General features: G+C 37.0%; 1 protein-coding gene and 1 long non-coding RNA gene across 10 annotated transcripts in view; one reads left to right on the top strand and one right to left on the bottom strand.

Moving 5' to 3' along the window:
• Phactr2 (phosphatase and actin regulator 2) overlaps window positions 1-8,801 on the top strand; it is a 269,022-nt gene extending 260,221 nt beyond the window's left edge. For all 9 annotated transcript variants that reach the window (XM_078018989.1, XM_078018984.1, XM_078018987.1 and 6 more), the window contains one exon: window positions 1,416-8,801. In XM_078018989.1, coding sequence (XP_077875115.1) covers window positions 1,416-1,431 — 16 coding nt within the window. In that variant the 3' untranslated portion in view covers window positions 1,432-8,801. The remainder of the gene's footprint in view (window positions 1-1,415) is intronic.
• The window catches only part of LOC120889154 (uncharacterized), a 30,859-nt gene extending 13,486 nt beyond the window's left edge, over window positions 1-17,373 (bottom strand). The window contains exon 1 of the long non-coding RNA XR_013424806.1: window positions 17,266-17,373. This is a non-coding gene — a long non-coding RNA (uncharacterized LOC120889154). The remainder of the gene's footprint in view (window positions 1-17,265) is intronic.
• Window positions 17,374-17,664: the final 291 nt, after the last annotated feature.

Genomic DNA, 17,664 nt, shown 5'->3' with positions numbered 1-17,664 from the left:
CCGTTAGCACAGGCGCTCCTGCACAAGGACCTCGTCATGATAAATAATTGGCACAAACCAAAGGTCATAGGAGCACAGAAGAGAGAGTGATTCGTGCCTCCCTGAGAGGTGGAGGAAAGGGAAATTGGGAACCTCAGAGAGTGAGATCATACAAAGCGGAGATGGGAAGAAAGATGAGGGTGGAGGAAAGAATATGAGCACAAGAGCATTTGGGGGCAAAAGATTAGAACTGAGCACATTGGGGAATAGTAATAAAGAGAGATCTAGCTAGAAACATGGGTTGGGCCACATTCTAAAAGGCCTTGATCACCAGTCCAAGAAATTTAAATTTTATTTTGTAGAGAAGGAGGAATAATGTAATTCTTATGACAAATAAATAAATAAATAAACTAGAATAGTGAGATCAATATCTCATAATGATAATGCTAGTGACAGTGACAGGGTTTGATGGGGAGTGTCTGGATAGGAAAACCAGTGAAAAGACTCGTTCAACAGGGTATATGAGCATGAGATTATAATAAGTGGGACATTGCCAAGTAGAGTTGCATAAATGTGAATCCCAGAACTAGTCTGAAGGGCTGGATAGATAAGACTTTATGGAGAAGATGGCTTTTGACCTTGATCTTGACAATGAAAACAGACTGGACATGAAGGGAAGGAATTGCGGCAATAGGAACAGCATGTTCTAGGTCTACAAAAATGCAGGAATGTTCAGAAATTTACATGGAGGGAAATGAAGCTGCTGGCTGACCAGCAAACTGACCACTAAAGTGGTGCCAGCCAAAGATGGCCAGGGCTTTCATAATTCATAGACGGGCTTAGTGACTGATGGGCAGGGCTGGGTGAAGGAGAGGAATGAATTGCAAAGCTGAGGTTTCTAGGCTAAAAATACTTTTAAAAAGTAGAACATTAAACAAGATAGAAAGTGCAAAAGCAGGTTAACAGGAAAAACTTTGTGTAACTGCAGACATGCTCAATATGTTGTTACTCTGGACCGTCTGGGTAGGAATGCCCAGTAGACATTTGGAAATTCAGGTATGGAAAATGAATTTGGAGTCACCTACAGGAGCTGATGAGAGGCAGAATCTAATGAAATAGTGACTGAAGTCTTCCTTTGTAACTACAGACCAGGTGTAACCAAATCGTTTTGTGACACATCTCATTCTGCTTCCTGTGGGTTAGAATGTCCCCATCAAGGATGGTGATGTTTTATGCCTTGATTGCTTTGTGACCTGAATGATATAACTACCATCTTTTACACAGGGATTGTCTCTGTTTTCCAACATTGTGACAGTATTCAGTTGCGGGACACCTAGAGCTACCTGCTTTTCATTGTGAACATTGCTGCCCTCAGTTCCACGCAGGTAGAGTGCCCCTGGGCCACCACAGATTCACAGTGACCTTTCTTCCTCCAGGTTTCATCGTCCATAAGGAAGTGCAGAACTATTTGGAAACAGCAATGGATCGTCTTTTGGGGAAGCCCTTCTTCCTGAAAACCTGATATTGCACTGAGATTTGAGTGTGTGTGTTTCCGTTGAACCTGTGGTGAAGGAGACCTGTGACTCAGCTTTGATCAAAAGTGCTCCTCACCTGTACAGCCAAGATGGGCCAACAAGCAAGCAGAGGACACAGTGAGCCTTGCTGCCCAGAATGTGTATTGATGGTAAGGCGCACTGTGGTTACATCCACTGTTCTTCATCAGGAGTTGAAATCATAGAAGATGAGCAGAAGACAATCGCTGACTCCCTACCAGAAATCCAAATGTTGTCTCGCATGCGGGTTAAAGAAAAATGGAGATTGGAATTACTGGGCACCAGAAAGGGGTGGGAGTTGAAAATCAGAAAAAAAAAAAAAAAGAGAGAGAGAGAGAAAAATACTTCATTATGTTAATGAAGAAGAGAGAAAATTGAAGCATATTTGTATTTTCGAAATAGGCATTTGGTAGCTGAGAACTTACTAAGGGATTTGGGAATCTAATCGACCAATGTGGATTCCTTAAAGACTTGATTCTAGAATACTCTTGTTTCACCATTAAGTTGGTACACTGTAGTACCATTATTTTATGTTGTGCCAGTGAATCCAGTTGCCAGAAATATCTGAATGTTTTCATTCATCTTTTTCTTAAATGCAAGAGGTTTCTATTAACTCTGACCAAGCATGCTTACTCAAATTTTGTTGCATGCTTTAAGTAGCATGGCTATACACATTTCACTATTTTTTTTTAAATACTTCTTTCCTAGTGTATCAGTGTATCAGCCCTCCACAAGGATAACAGGACTGGACATAAAGTCAGATGTAATGCAGCTGTGTATATCTGTTGCAAGCTTTAGAAATAATTCTTTTTCCTATCTTCATTATCTCTAGAGTCAAGCAACCATACTTGTTCTAAAGAAGATACTATTGACAATCATGACACCCTTTTAAAAACCTGAATCCAAAGTTAAAATGTAAGCGAGGTGCAAGTGTATGTTGCCTGCTGTTAGCAGGAGGCAAAGGACCAGTTATGGAGGATCATGAATTCAAAGCCAGCCTCAGCAACAGTAAGGCGCTAAGCAACTCAGTGAGACCTTGTTTCTAATTAAAATATAAAACAGGGCTGGGGATGTGGCTCAGTGGTCGAGTGCCCCTGAGTTCAATCCCCAGTACTGAAAGAAAGAAAGAAAGAAAGAAAATGATGGGTTGCTGCTATTTAAAAATAAATAAAATAAAGCACATGAAAAAAATACCCCAATGCTTAAAGAAAACAGAAAATTTTTGCTAAATTGTGTGTGAGGAAAACCTCATCGTGTATATCAAGAGTCTACAGACTGCATCCATAAAAACAGTATTTATTTTAATGCTAGAAGACCAGTGAGGTAAAAGTCATAGATTTCCCTATGATCCTGCAGTCAGTGTTGTTTACATTTAAAAATAAAACAAAAAATACCCTCTATAATGAAATTGATCTTTTTCATGGAGTCAACCCCAAGCCCAGAATGATTTCTAGTCTCAAATGCATTGATCTTATGTCAATACCTCCTTGCATTGAATTGTTCTTTCACAGTTATTTTGTATCCCTTCTGTTAAAATCACATGAAATCTATAAAAAGAAGGCAAGACCTAACTAGAAGATATATTATTCTTTAGAACATGGATAAGAAGAATTTTCTGAATTGTTTCTGGTTCAAAATGTGGAAGAGTGTAATTTTCAATTTCAACTCCAAAGTAAGCATTTCATGTGCTGGACAAATTTTGATTCTACCATTCCTTGGCATTTTAAAGAAACACTTGAAATTGGGTAATTTTATTTTAAAATTTTAAAATATTGACCCCAGTTGGCATACTATAAAAAGCCAGGACCATTTTATAAATAAGAAGAGTAACCAGCATTAATGTACCTCTTGCTGAAGTCAGCTATGTGCAGTAACAAAATAAGTCTGCTTTCCATAGCACTGTCATTTCACTAATAGAATAAGACATACCTTGCTTTGAAAAAAATATTTCTGCATTTCCAAATCTGTGGCTCTATATCTGGCTATGGTATTATCTGCTCTGTTGTTCTACAGTGCTGGGGATCAAACCCAGGGCCTTGCACATGTTAAGCAAGTGATCTACCACTGAGCTATATCCTAAGCCTTTGTCTGTTTATAAGGTTTCAATCCAGCCATGACAGTTAATTTTGTTCTCATTTTTTTTCTAAGTTATCTTTTTCTTTATTTTATCTTATTAGCATTTTAGTGACTTGGAAAAAAAATACCAGAGAATATAATGTTCCTTTTCTTTTTCTATGCTTATAATCTTTGAGTATTTTTTTAAATTTCTAATTACAAGGTCTTATATAATGTTAAATATAAAGACATCACTGATTTAGCACTCAAGATACACATCAGAGAAAGTTCCTGTTGAGTTTATGGAAGGAACTTTTCTTTTTAACCATTAGTGTTACATAAAATGTAATTCTTTTATTTTAAAATGAGATTCATCCTGGACCAAAGTGAAAAACTGGGCAGTAAGTAATTCAATAATTTTCCTTGTGTAATTAAATCAGATTTATGAAATACCCACACTTTTTTTTCATACTAACTAATACATTCGGAGAAAATTTTATCAGAGAGAAATTTGAAAGTAAATAATAAAATTAACCACTGCTAGTCTAATATTTAAGTGACTAGAACCACCAATTATTTCATTAGCAGGATCTGCTAAATAAAAAGCTATGGAAGAAATTAAAGGATTATGTGCTGAGCTGTATTTCGCAGAATGAAGCTCTATTTTCTTGGTTAATTTTTAAAGGCACAACTGCATATCTCCCACCAGCAGCCCATGCAAGGGTCTCTTGCCCAGCAGGCCTACAAGAATGCAAAGGCCTGGGTCATCCTCCCTGTAATTATGCCCCTGCCCACTACCAGCATTTCTGCAGTCTAACCACTATGTTTCTATTCTAAAAAGAAAATAAATGTGTGTGGGAATTGGTTTTCTTTATTGGTGCTGGGGAATCAAACCCAGGCCTTGTGCATGCTAAGCACCTTCTACTACTGAGCTACATCCCCAACCCCTGTAATTTCTTTCTTTGTTGCTGCTATAACACAGTTCCAGGTTTTCACTGAAGTGTGACATTAGGCTAACAAAGAACAAGTGAGTGACTTTTCTTGGATTCTTGATATATGATTAAAGAAGAAAACAAACCCACCTCTAGGAAGGAAAGAATTAGAATGTGAAAACCAAAGTGACCATTCCATCTTTTTTTTTTTTTTTAAATAGGGGGAAAATAATATTAAGGTGGTAAGAAAATGCTAAATGAACTTAATCAACTTCCTCATGGTCATTACCAATCAACCTGGAAAAAATGGTTCTCTAGTGATGAACATGCATTTAAGGCAGATTACTTGATTATTTCCTGTGTAAGAGAAGGGTTTTGCATATTTTTTACATTAGCTGTAATCTATCTTTATGCTAATTCCTTGAATTATTTAACTGAAATCTACAGTAGTTAGAGTACCTATCTTGGGCATTTTAAAAGCTGTTTAATTAGAGAAAAAAACCAACACATCTATTTCTCTGACTTACCCAGAAAAACTGATTTTCTGGTTGCATCTTTGTATCCCTTATTAGCAAAATGAGTGTAGTTACTTATCTTTTTCTAATGTCATTAAACATTCTGTTAGTAGAAAGTTTTAAACTTCTTTTTTTTTTTTTTCTTTTCTAGTGCTGGGCATCAAACCCAGCTAGGCAAGTGTTCTACCACTAAGCTGGGTCCCTAGCCTGGAGTTCAGAAATTTAAGTAAAAAAATCAGCTTAAGAAAATAGAAGGATTGAATATACTCTTCAGAAATCACCAAATATTGAAATGACTCATGAGTCCTTAAAACCATAAGTCAGGTTGTACATCCTGCAGTTATTTCAGTGCTGTACTAGCACATTAAAAGGAGAAAAAAAAATCTGGGCACGTAGTGCACACCTGTAAACTCAGGTATTCAGGAGGCTGGGGCAGAAGGATCCTAAGTTTAAGGCCAGCCTTGAACATTTGGTGAGATCCTATCTCAAGATAAAAAATGAAAAGGATAGGGATATAGCTCAGTGTAAGAGTGCTTGCATATTATGCATAAGGCCTGGGTTCAGTCCCCAATACCAAACAACAATGACAACCCAAAAACACTACTTTACACTTGAAAGAGGAAAAAAAATGGCATTAACACTGCATATCCTGATACATACCACACAAACATATAACATATATTTTATTTATACTTCAGAGAGTCAAACACAACTTGTAAAACTTAATTCACAAAAGGAAAAGGCATACCACATAGTAGTATGTCATTTAAGCAGTGAAAACTTTCTTTCCTTTCTCTCTCACTCAAAAATGTTTATGATCCTAGCAGCATATTTCATACAAAGTAAGAAACTTCCCTTATAGTAGGTAAGGTATATTTAAACAAATACAAGATGTATTGACTATGTCATTCTCATCAGTGTGGCATAACTATTCAAGCATTCCTGAATCCCAGTATATGAAGCCTGTCCTTACTCATGAAAGTATATTGAGATCATTATTTCTTCACAGCATTAGAATATGTTGTGAGCATTAAGGAACCACTTAGACACAATTTGTTTGCAATATTGCCCCTTAGCCCTTGAAATGGTTCATCTTTCACTAGCAAGTCTTTGATCTGTACTGTCTGGTGAGAGATACTGTATTGTTTTACTTGACAAAGCAGAACAAACTTCTGGAATTCAAATATGTGCTAGAGGAAAAAAGATAACAATAAAGTAATCATGTTAATAGGAGCATCTTCCTGAGAAAAAGCACATCCCTAGATAATTCAAACTCAAATTCCAAAGAGGAACTTTAGGCTTTACTAGAAAGGCAGGCAGTGGCCAAAGGGTACTAGGGACCAAGAAAGGAACCCCCAAACCATTCTCATTTTCACCTTCTTTTACTTTTTGTAGTCATTAAGCTTAAGATCTGTTTGAAAATGTGAACCATCATTAGCATTTCGAGAAAGCAGCTGAAAATAAGCCACATCTGTGGGCACTGTTTTGAAATCAGAATCCTCCCAAATTAAGAAATCCCATTGCATACATTGTAAGATTTCTGGCAAAGAAATGAAGATTTCTGTGGCAGCTATTCCCTCCTAAAGATGACCCTAGAAGAAGGGCCATGTTTAGCGACGCTAGGATTTCCTGCACACACACACATACACACACACAAAATGTCATTTAGTTTGTGGCATTGCTCGCACAGCTACACATAGGAGACACCTTTGTCAACCGATGTTTCTCCGTGGGGATGTTGTAGTCATTTAGATTTGGGCAATTCTCTGTTACACAGAAATGTCCCACACCTTGCAAGGTGTTTTAACATCCCAGTCCCCTGCTGACAAAATGCCAGTAGTGTTCCCAGTCAGTGTAAAACCCACATGTAACAAGCTCTTCCCCAGCTCAGATGCCCTCATAGGGTGGTACCTCCCCACTTGAACATAATTGAGAACACACAGGCAGAAGTGCCTATCCCCAAAACATTGTCTCTATTGCCTTGTGTTTCTTTGGGCCCATTCATTTCTCAAGCCTTCTACTTCCATTCAGCTTTAATTTGCCCATTTCTTCAGGCAGGAGTTTCCCAGCAGCCTTGGCAATTCTGTGTGCAGTGGGCATGGTAACTTGGCCTGATCCCTGTGTGTACTTAAGGGAGAGATTTTACATGAAGCGAGCTTTCTCCCCTCACAATTTTTACTCCAAAACTACACTGTTAGACATAGTTCTTGCAGTGTTGTGAGGATTGTCACAAGAGTTGAACACAAACACAGTGACTCTTAACGGTCCACATAAACAAAGCAGGGGGTCTTTGGAAGTCACCATCAGATTTCACATGGTAATATTACATTCCATGAGTTCCAAAAGAGTCTCTTCTTTCTCCTGTTAAGGAAGCATTTAATGCACATGCAAATGCTTCGATTCCCCTGTATAAATAGTCACGTGGTTCAGCTCTTCTAACAAGGTCTGTGAGTGCTGCATTATGATGGAAATGTGGATTAACTGTGGATTGCATGCCTGTAGTTCAACTGCAGCAATGGTCACACACAAAACTTCTTTTACCTGGGTGAAACATTATTAATCTGCACCAAACAATACAGAAACACATTTATGCTCTTTGTCGATTTTTAACACCAAAACTGAATGTTTAATGTCTTGAAATTATTCCAGTGAATTGTGGCTTGGAGAATGGAATTAATTTAGCCACTATAATTTTTTAAAATAGTAAAACTCCAAAAATATTTTGAGGCCGAGCAACTCAGAGTTGATAAAGGTGGTTGGTTATTTTGAAAATATATAGATGGTGCTTAGGAATTGTTATCTTTGTTAATAGCAGTATTTTTTCTTTTTTAAGAATAAATTGAAAGGAGTAAATGATGCCGATTGCCACTCCACCCTCAGGTCAATTTTATGATATCTTGAAATGCCAATAATATTTGTGCCACTTGCCAATCTGGGGGGGGGGGCTTCTCCCTTACTGGATGATGTTATAGTTTGGCTATATCATTACATTGCTTAGAGAGCTTCTGCACAAGAAATTACCACTGCAGTGCTAATTAGCATTCAGAAAGAACCAGACTGAGTCAAGGGTCAAACCACTTTCATCCCTTAAAATATCAGCACTAATTTTTCTTTTTCATGTTTTAATATTTCTTCCATGGCTTAGAAATGTGCCAGTGTGTTAAAAAGTTTCTGTACAAATGTCACCAGTGAACTACCTACTAAAAATTCAAACTAGTCATTTTTTTTTCCCTATGTAATGGTGATTTTGAAATACAGGGCTATCTGCATTCTTTTTGTTATTTCAAACTTCAGTTAAAGTTGAAAGAATGGTAAACTGTGATCATTATCAGACTAATTGAATGGTTCCTGATTTCCAGTGAGTGAACTTGTCCACCTATTACACAGATGTAATATCTGTGAGTGTAAATAACTGGAACTGTATACTGATTAACATGACAGTTTCTCTTTTTTGTCATTTTTCTTAATCTGTACTGTATTATAGTATGTGGGTATAAATATCTACAAGTATACACACATATGTATATGTATTCCACTATTGTAACCTGAAAGATAAACTATGTATTATCTTTTTTATTCCATATTGGTGTTTGTGTTATTTAAAAAGCAAAATTTTGCTCTATCTAGTGGTATACTATAATAGGATACTTTGCCGTGCACAATTCCAAGTGCCTTAGGACATTGTTTAGCTTTCCTAAATATATATAAATGCATATATGTATAAAACTGGGAAAAGTTACCTCAATAAAATCATTGGGAAATCCCCAGCTTTAGTTTGTTCTAATTTGTATTACATTCAGATAGTGCTCAGTCTTTTTAAATTAAAAGTTCACAGTCCTCGCTTGTAACACAAGAGTAAAACAACTTTCTTAGTTTCCTGTTATTTTAACAACACCTAAATTTTTAACATTGTTTTGTGTATAAGGTTTTGTGATTTATACTTTTTATTTAAAATATCTGTCTAAAGATTATTGCTTTTAATAGCAACATACAGTATAGTTTTAAAACTTGCTGTCTTTTATATCTAAGGGTATTTGATATTGATATTTTTATTGACATTATACCATGTAAACATAAAAGAGCCCCTTTAGAGTCTATGATACAGAAAATAAACAGACTTCCTCATTGCGCTTAGTTTTTAATGCATTACAAGCAAGGAAAGAAGTTGGGAGCATATTTTGACCAGAAAAGGAACTGGAATATACTTTTCATGTTTTTTAACAGTGCTTACGAATAGTAACTTAGCCTCCTTTGACTCCAGGACAAGGTCACAAATGTGAGAGGAAAGTTGAAAAGCAATGCATGCACCCTAGTCCTAGACAGAGAACATATAATAAAGATTAGGACCAAAAACATGAAAAATGATTTGAAAAATTGGCCCAGGTGTACTATTTAAAACAAGAAGCACCAAAGCCAGCCTCAGCAAAAGTGAGGTACTAAGCATCTCAGTGAGACCCTGTCTCTAAATAAAATACAAAATAGACTGGGGATGTGGCTCAGTGACCTCTGAGTTCAATCCCCAGTACCAAAAAAAAAAGGGGGGGATACATCTCTAAGGCTGGTATGGTAGTTTTTGCCTTTTGATTTTTTTCTAAGAAAAAACTTTAAAACATTACTTGTAAAATCCAAAGGAGGTAAGAAGTGGAGTTTCCCTTTTCCACAGTGCTGTGATGGCCTCTGAATTACTGTGACTTAACCCTACATTGATCTCAACTAAGACGCCCGCATGGACTTGTGCTACTAGCCCTACTGGTGCAGACAACCCAAGCCCTCAACTCAGCTTATGAGATTTGAACCCTACCCTTTAAAAGAAGGACACTAAAAATAGAACACATAAAATTCTAAAGAAAGGCTAAGAATCTCAAGTTTGTTCGATGGTTTATTTTTGATTTTTTTCTCTTTTGCTGAAAACAGACACGATTTCCTAGGATTTTAAGAGGACAAAGCCACAATGGTAGCCTTTTTTGTATTTCGATATATATCACAGGGAGGAGAGAACTAGCATTTTCAGTGTTTGTCCATCTGAAGATTTCTTCCTCAACAGACTATGGGCTTTGATTGGCCCCAGTCAGGTAAATGGGGGTAGCGAGCTCTCAACACTGGCAAGAATTTACCTCTTATTTGTTCATTGGCCAGACTTGGGAACCAAAGCTTCCAGTCACCTCTTTCCATAGTCCAGTTGTTTCCCTCTTCAGTTCAGACCCCTGTGTTGAGAGCCACAGCCCAAGGGGCCCCAGCAAACTTCCAGCTGATTGGATCACAGTGGCCCCAGCAAACTTCCAGCTGCCAGCTGATTGGCTCCTCTGCTGTGATGCTCATTGGGCTGTCGTCCCCCCCCCCTTTCAGACCACGGAGCTGCTCATTGGGGGACTCTTTTGGCTCCGCCCATACGACCCAGCCAATTGGCCTCAAGAGCAGGAGGTGTGGGGAGCTGAGAGGCACGTGGGAAGCTGGTGGTGGCAGTTGGGCTCTGAGGGAATTCCTGAAGAGCTGGTGTGGTGCCCCATGTGTGTTCTAAAAATAAAGTTCATTTTTTGGCAATGGAGCCCAATGCCTTTCTCCATAATATCGTGGATAGACACCTGGTCCTTGCTCTTTTTTTTTTTGATAACGGAGTACCTCTGCTTGATAAATGGCTCATGAATTGTGCCCAGCCAGACTGCAGCACCCCTGTATCAGGTGGTATCCTCTGACCTCTGAATCATCACCTGAATCTTCCCTGACCAGCACATTCTGCTCCCTAAAGGACAATGTTTGTAACATTCCCACCCAGAATTTTCCAGTGAGTCCCCTTGTCTACAGAATAACTCCAGTTACTGGAACTGAGCCCACAGGAGCTTCTGTAGTCCAACCTCAGACCATGCTTCTAGATGACTCTGCCTTTATTCCTCACTTGGACCAAATCAAATAAAAGTTGTCCCCCAAGTACATTCGTTATGCATGCTTCTAACATTCATTTAAGCCATTCCAACATTGTTTAAGCCATTCCCTGCAATGGCATTCTCCTTCACTTGTTCACATCCCACAGATCCTTCTTGGAACAATCAGAATGTTCTTTCCAGCTTTTATAATTTCTTTATACTATTTCTTTAAATGTGTAAATTTAAAAGATTTGATTTTCCTCTAGGAACACTTCAAATGCCTGAATGTGACTATAACTATCACTTGACACATTTAAACCTAATGCATTATATTTATGAATGTGAGAATTCAAATGTTCTTAAACAATTCAGTATTGTTCAGCAATGTAAAAATTTAAATTTTGACTTTATAAGTCTAAAATCAGGTACATGGTTTAAATTGGAATCACATGGCTAACGGATCCGATTCTACAATATTCCTGTTTTTTCAAAAAAAGTTAGTAGTGCTTTAATACCAAATACGATATGGATTACCCTGATAATTATAAAACAAAGTAACACAGGAGTATTACTTTGGCTTTGATTTAACATCTATTTTTAATGGTAAACCTTTCCAGGCCTGTAAAAACAGAAACTAAGAAAGGCAGGATTTAGAACCCCAAGCAAACAAACTACTAGATTGGAAATTCACCATTTGCCTAAAAAATCTGTGGCTGAGAAATGTGTCTTTAAGAGTTACATACTTCTGGGAAGAATCTATTGAACCACAGAGACACTCAGAATCACTTTTCAAACCATATAACATTAAGAGTTCTCCAAATCCACAGCCTTCAAACAGCTCTGGTTTTGTTAAACCAGATTCAAATTACATCCTAAACATATCTTGTCTCAAAAGTAAGTTTGTACTCTCAACTCGTCATTAATTTTCTTCAAAAATATTGTACTAGCTTACTTGAAATTTTAATTTCTTTTTCACATTATTTTTCTGTGACTGGATACAACTTATGTAAATGACATCCAATTAGTTTCTACGTTTGTCCCATATCAATGTCTAGTTTTCTTTGTTCCTGAGACTAGAACTCTATAAAGTTGTGCTCAGGATGGCACAATTAAGTTTTAAAGCTGAACCAAAGAGGAAGCTGTCATGGAATTATAGAGGTAAACAAAGGCTATATCTTGAGGGTCCTGATAAACCTTGTCAAAGAATTTGGAATTTATCCTTAAGACTATAGGGACCCACTACAGCATTTTAAACTCAGTGGTAGAATCTGTTGAGTTGCTTTCATCACCCTGGCCATAATGGATTGGATTGGAGGAATTGTCTGGATTGGAGGAGACAATATTGATGCCTGGTGACTGTTACTATTGCCATAATCTGGGAAGTGCTGGGGACACAATCAAGATAGTAACTATTGGTAAAAGAAACATTAGTAACTATTGGTAAAAGAAACATGAGTGAATTCCAAAGGCAGTTATGAAGTAGAAGTGATTGTTACATATGGAGAACAGGGTGAGAGGGTGGATAAGTTAAAATAAATAAATAAATATATATCTGAACCATGTATGTATATGTGTGTATATATACACACACACACACACACATATATATATATATATATATACATACACTCACACACTATGTGTCTGTCTTAGGCAGGTAGTGGTGATGACACTCATTGAAATAAAAAATAGTAGAGGTAAGGCTTACGTAAGGTAGAGTGGGGGAGCAGAAGAGGGAAAGAAGAGGGCAGAAGGAGTGGAAAAGTGAGGCATTTGATTTTGGACACAGTTCAATTTGATTTGCCTTCTGTTGAGATGTCCACAGGTAAATAAATGCACAGGATTCAGTTGGAGATATGAGTCTGAAGGTGAGTGGACAAGGCTGAGCTAGGTAAAGTGCTTCCTCACATGCACAAAGCCCTGGGTTCGATCCACAGAACTGCAAAATTAAAAAAGAATCTAGGCTACAGAGACGAAGTTGAGATTCATACTGCACATATAATGGAAGCTGTGGATAGGAACAAACCTCTTCAACGGTGTAGCTTAAAACCATGAAGAAATTACTACAATAAAATTTTAATCAACTATTATTTCATTGCCTGGCTTCATCTCCAAACATCAAATTGTTTACACATAATCTGTGTGCTTCCAATATTTGTTTGCTTTTAATTTAACTGAGTTTTACTGGTTAGCTTAATTTTAAATAAAAAGGAGTAGCATTTTATACAGTAGGTTAAGGTGCAATGCAAAAGTCATACTTAAAGATTCCATATATTGCATGGAGCATTATATACTAGCCCATTAAATCTAACACAGCCAATTTTTACTTCAGCATCCAAATAGATGGCTAGTTTTTTGTTGTTGTTTTTTAATATTTACTTTTTAGTTGTAGTTGGACATAACACCTTTATTTCACTTATTTTTTTTTTTTTTAATGTGTTGCTGAGGATCGAACCTAAGGTCTCACACGTGGGAGGCGAGCGCTCTACCGCCGAGCCACAACCTCAGTCCCAGATGGCTAGTTTTTTAATTTGGCCAAAGATGAAGAAGGTAGTTTACATTTAGTTGCTTTATTATATATATACATACAAATGTATACAGGTTGAGTCTCAATTCTCTAAAAACTTTGGGACAAGAAGTGTTTCTGATTTGGGTTTTTTTTTTTTCAGATTTGGAATATACATAAACATAAGAAAATACCCTGGGGATGGGACCCAAGTCTAAACAAGTATTATGTTTCATATATACATTATATACATAGCCTGAAGGTAATTTTATACATCGTTGTTTTGACTGCAACTTGTCACATGAGGTCAGATGTGGAATTTTCCACTTGTGGTTTCATGTAACCTTACCTTTAAAGTTTACACTCAACACAGTGTGATGCTCACACAATAAGCAGCACAGAATGCAGAGTGACTGTAGAGGGAAAAGTAGATCAATGTTTCATGTCACCCTCATTCTGCAGATGTGCTCATTGGTGCAATGACAGGCAGAATTGGGGAGCTCCCTCAATAGTAATGGTGGTAATCTTACTTCTCTCTCTTTTGCTAAAAGCATACAATGCATTACCCCATAATTTTAAAAAATTGTTTTAATAATATCTATTACTCAAAGAAAAGGGGACTGGTAATGATTTATGAGACACTTATTTCCTAAAGCGAAAGTGAATGCAATTGAAACCTACCCAGGAAATCTTAGAATCCATTTTAGAGCTACAAAGGCACAGTAAAGAAATTTTGGATTAATATTTCCAAGTGTATCCACCCATCAAAATGTACAGATTTTGGACTCTAAGAAAGTTAGTAAACAGAAGCTAAGAAATATGAAGAGGCTGAGCAGTTAGAATTCTAAACAACATACAATTACAAAGGACTAGAAGCAAGTAAACAATTTGGAATCTAATTATATACTGTAAAGAACCTTAAAAGTACCAGAAACTTAGGAAAAGTAAAAGGATAAGATCCAGGGAAGTGAAGAAGGGGGTTTAGTGTGCAAATGAACAGCTTCCCACAAAGCATGTGATTTGATGCAAAGCTTATATCTCTTGACGTATCCTAGATGCGGAAAGTCCTGGTTTTAGGAGATGGCCAACCTGAGACATAATGTAGATGGGTGAATTACTCCCTTTGGCTGGGAAGAGGACAATAATGCATGTTCATCAAACACTTATTAAAAGCCAGGTAGTCCAAGCATTTCCCACACGTTCTCATCTAATCCACCAGCAATCCTATGAGGTAAATATTAGGAATATTACCATTCCTATTTTATATAGAGATGAGGCCCACTTGCCCCAAGTTGCACAATAAGAATGAACCAAGAAACTCATTTCAGTCGGTGTACAATGCATACTATAGTTATCATGTAATACTGTGAGGGAAAGTTTCAGCTTCTGTGGTAAATGTCGCATTACATAGACAAATACACCCCTCTCCATCTGACTTTAGGAGGGTTCTATGTCTTTCCTCGTCTTTGAGTTATTTTACAACTCTGTAAATTCCAGAAAACTGACAATAATGTAAAATAATCCTTATCTCTAGGAAGGAACATAAATTGTGTCTTGTGGTAGTTAATGGACTTCTTGCTCACTCTTTGTTTGTATATTCTTCACAATTTTCCTGCTCTACAAATGTTTCTGTTCTCTGGACTGACCTTTGAACTAATTGTAACATCTTACTAATTGTAACATCTTACTGGCTACCTTATTAATAATACATAAAATAATATCCTTAGCACAATCTCACTTTATATGAGAGTCATAAGTTTACCATTTAAAAAATTATTATTTAACAATATTTTCTGAGCTAGGGTACATAAGTTTATAACCTGCTCCCTCTTTGCTTTTGTTGTTAAGTCTTTTTACTTTTTATATACTCCAAATGCATTACAGTCATCCCTCTGTATCCAAAGTTTCAGTGTTGGAAGATTCAACCAATCACAGATCAAAAATATTTATTTTCAAAAATTGTGCCTGAACTGAACACATACAGATTTTTTTGGTTCCCTCCACAATACAAAAGGATAACTATTTACATAACATTTACTTTGTATTGGGTATTAAAAGTCAGAAAGATGATTTAAAATATATAGGATGATGTACCTAGGTTATTTGCAAGTACTACACTATTTTATGTAAGAGACTTGAGCATCCTGAGGCTTCCTGGAACAGAAGAAGCCCTGCAGATACAGAGGACAATGGTGATTCAAATCCTAACTATCAATACATAAATAAAGATGAAAGATCTACAACAGATATTGAAATATCCATGTAATCTCCCTCCAGTTCCTTGGAGATAGTTACTATTAGCAGTTTGATGCATAATATCCCAGCTATTTTTTCTATGCTTGCACGATAATATTTCTGTGTAAAAATTTTAATATTTTTTTCGACTAAATATGCCATCTACCATGGAGTTCTGCAACCTGCTTTCCTTCTGACTTCAGAAGCGTCTGTCCCTGTCAATCTGCCTCAACAGCTTTACAGAGGCCCACTGTATGAATGGTTTGTATTTTTTTTTCAATGAATTCCTTACTAATGGGCTTTTAATTGTTTTATTTTTCTCTATTACAAGCAGTGCTACAGGGAACATCTTGGTATATCCATCTTGATGCATTTTTCCTTTTTATAAGTTATGTACCTCTGTAAGCACTATTAATATTGCCAAACATATAATTTATAACTTGTAAAGTTACTGCTTCAGGGCCTATTTAGTTTGGCTATTCCTATACAATTTTTCTCTATGTTTGTGTACATTGGTTTCCTGGTGCTCAGGAATCCTTGAGTGTTGCTGATGGAAAATGGTCCCCTAGGTAGAAGGACCACTGAAAGGGTCTTTCTAAATGGGGGTAGTATGGTAAACAATTTCAATGGGTGTGTTAGTTTCCTGTGAAAAAGATTTTTTCAAAGCGTAGATGAAACCAGAGAGTCTTAAAAATAGATACTATTAATTACAACACGCTAATAAGAGGGTAGGAGAAATATGCGTTGGATTTAATATCATTACAATAATATTTCAGTTATGAGTATTTTTACTGGTTAAAAAAAATAGCATTTTTATATGTTAAGACAGCACTCAGAAAACTCTCTGAAGCTGAGAACACACCAAGTGTTGGGTATTTGGTATTTTGGAATTTTTTTTTTTTTAATAGGGCTCATTGTCATGGTTAAGGATATGATCCTCAAGCTACACCTGAGTTCTTATTCTGGTTTCAGAACCTACTATCTTTGTGCTCTGGGGCAAACTTCACTTAATTTTCTGTTCCTCAATCACCAATCTGCTTTATAAAAAAAAGATAACAACAGTATATCTGCTTAAATCCTGTTATAAGGATTTCATGATAAATATATGTAAAGGGCTGTGAACAGCACAATTAGTTTTGAACGTTTACTACACAGTTAGTGAGACAAATATCCTTGCTTTCAAGTAGATTATTACAGTCTGATTGTGGACACAGAAGAAAATGAGGATTTGCAATTTAGTGTAATAGAGCTGAGTAGTGTAATCACAGAATACAGTGAGAGCATTTGGGACAGGCCGAGTTTTTAAAGGAAATAGGAAAATTTCCTACAGGCAGGCAAGGTAAAAATTTCCCCAGACCCTGCCATTTTCTTTCTATATCCTGACAGAAACACAGAGTACCTTGACCGTTCTGTGACCTGGCCAGCTGCATGTTTTTCTTTCCCTACAGGCTTGATCCCAAGCCGGGGCCTTGAACATTCCCAAGCACTGATAAAGCTGTGTAGGTTATTGCTGAAACGCTGAAAGATCAAAATATGTTGCTGAACACATAGAAACTAGCCCTGGCCCTGAACCAAATACCTTAAATCCCCATATAAACTCCATAATCCACTGCCTTGTCGTGAACATACCTATGTAGAACATATTTGCTGTCACTGAAGCCCTCTGTATACAAGTTCTTGATAAATGTTTTGGACTCATCACTCTGGCATGCAGTGCTTCTTTCTTTGGAATCCCCGCTGAACCCACTTCAGAACAGTTTGGGGCAATCCCTTTCAGAAACTCCCTTGCTATCCACTTGGGGCACTCCAGCCTAAAGTTCAGTGGGAGAGAAGATATGGCTAAACTATGATTTGAAGAAGAGTGGCAGAGGAATGGAAGAGCCTTTGAGATGGCAGAAAAGAGTCCATCTCTCTTATGCATTTGGGAAGTGCAAATAGTTTCACAGAGCTGGATCACAGAGGTATTTGGCAGAATAAGGAGGTATTATGTGAAGCTGATGGCTGGAGATTAGATGATAAAAAAAAAGT

The sequence above is a fragment of the Ictidomys tridecemlineatus genome, chromosome 8 (genome assembly GCF_052094955.1).
Source record: "Ictidomys tridecemlineatus isolate mIctTri1 chromosome 8, mIctTri1.hap1, whole genome shotgun sequence".
Lineage (NCBI taxonomy): Eukaryota > Metazoa > Chordata > Mammalia > Rodentia > Sciuridae > Ictidomys > Ictidomys tridecemlineatus.
The sequence above is the reverse complement of the archived record's forward strand: the minus strand, read 5'-3'. Positions and strand labels throughout refer to the sequence as shown.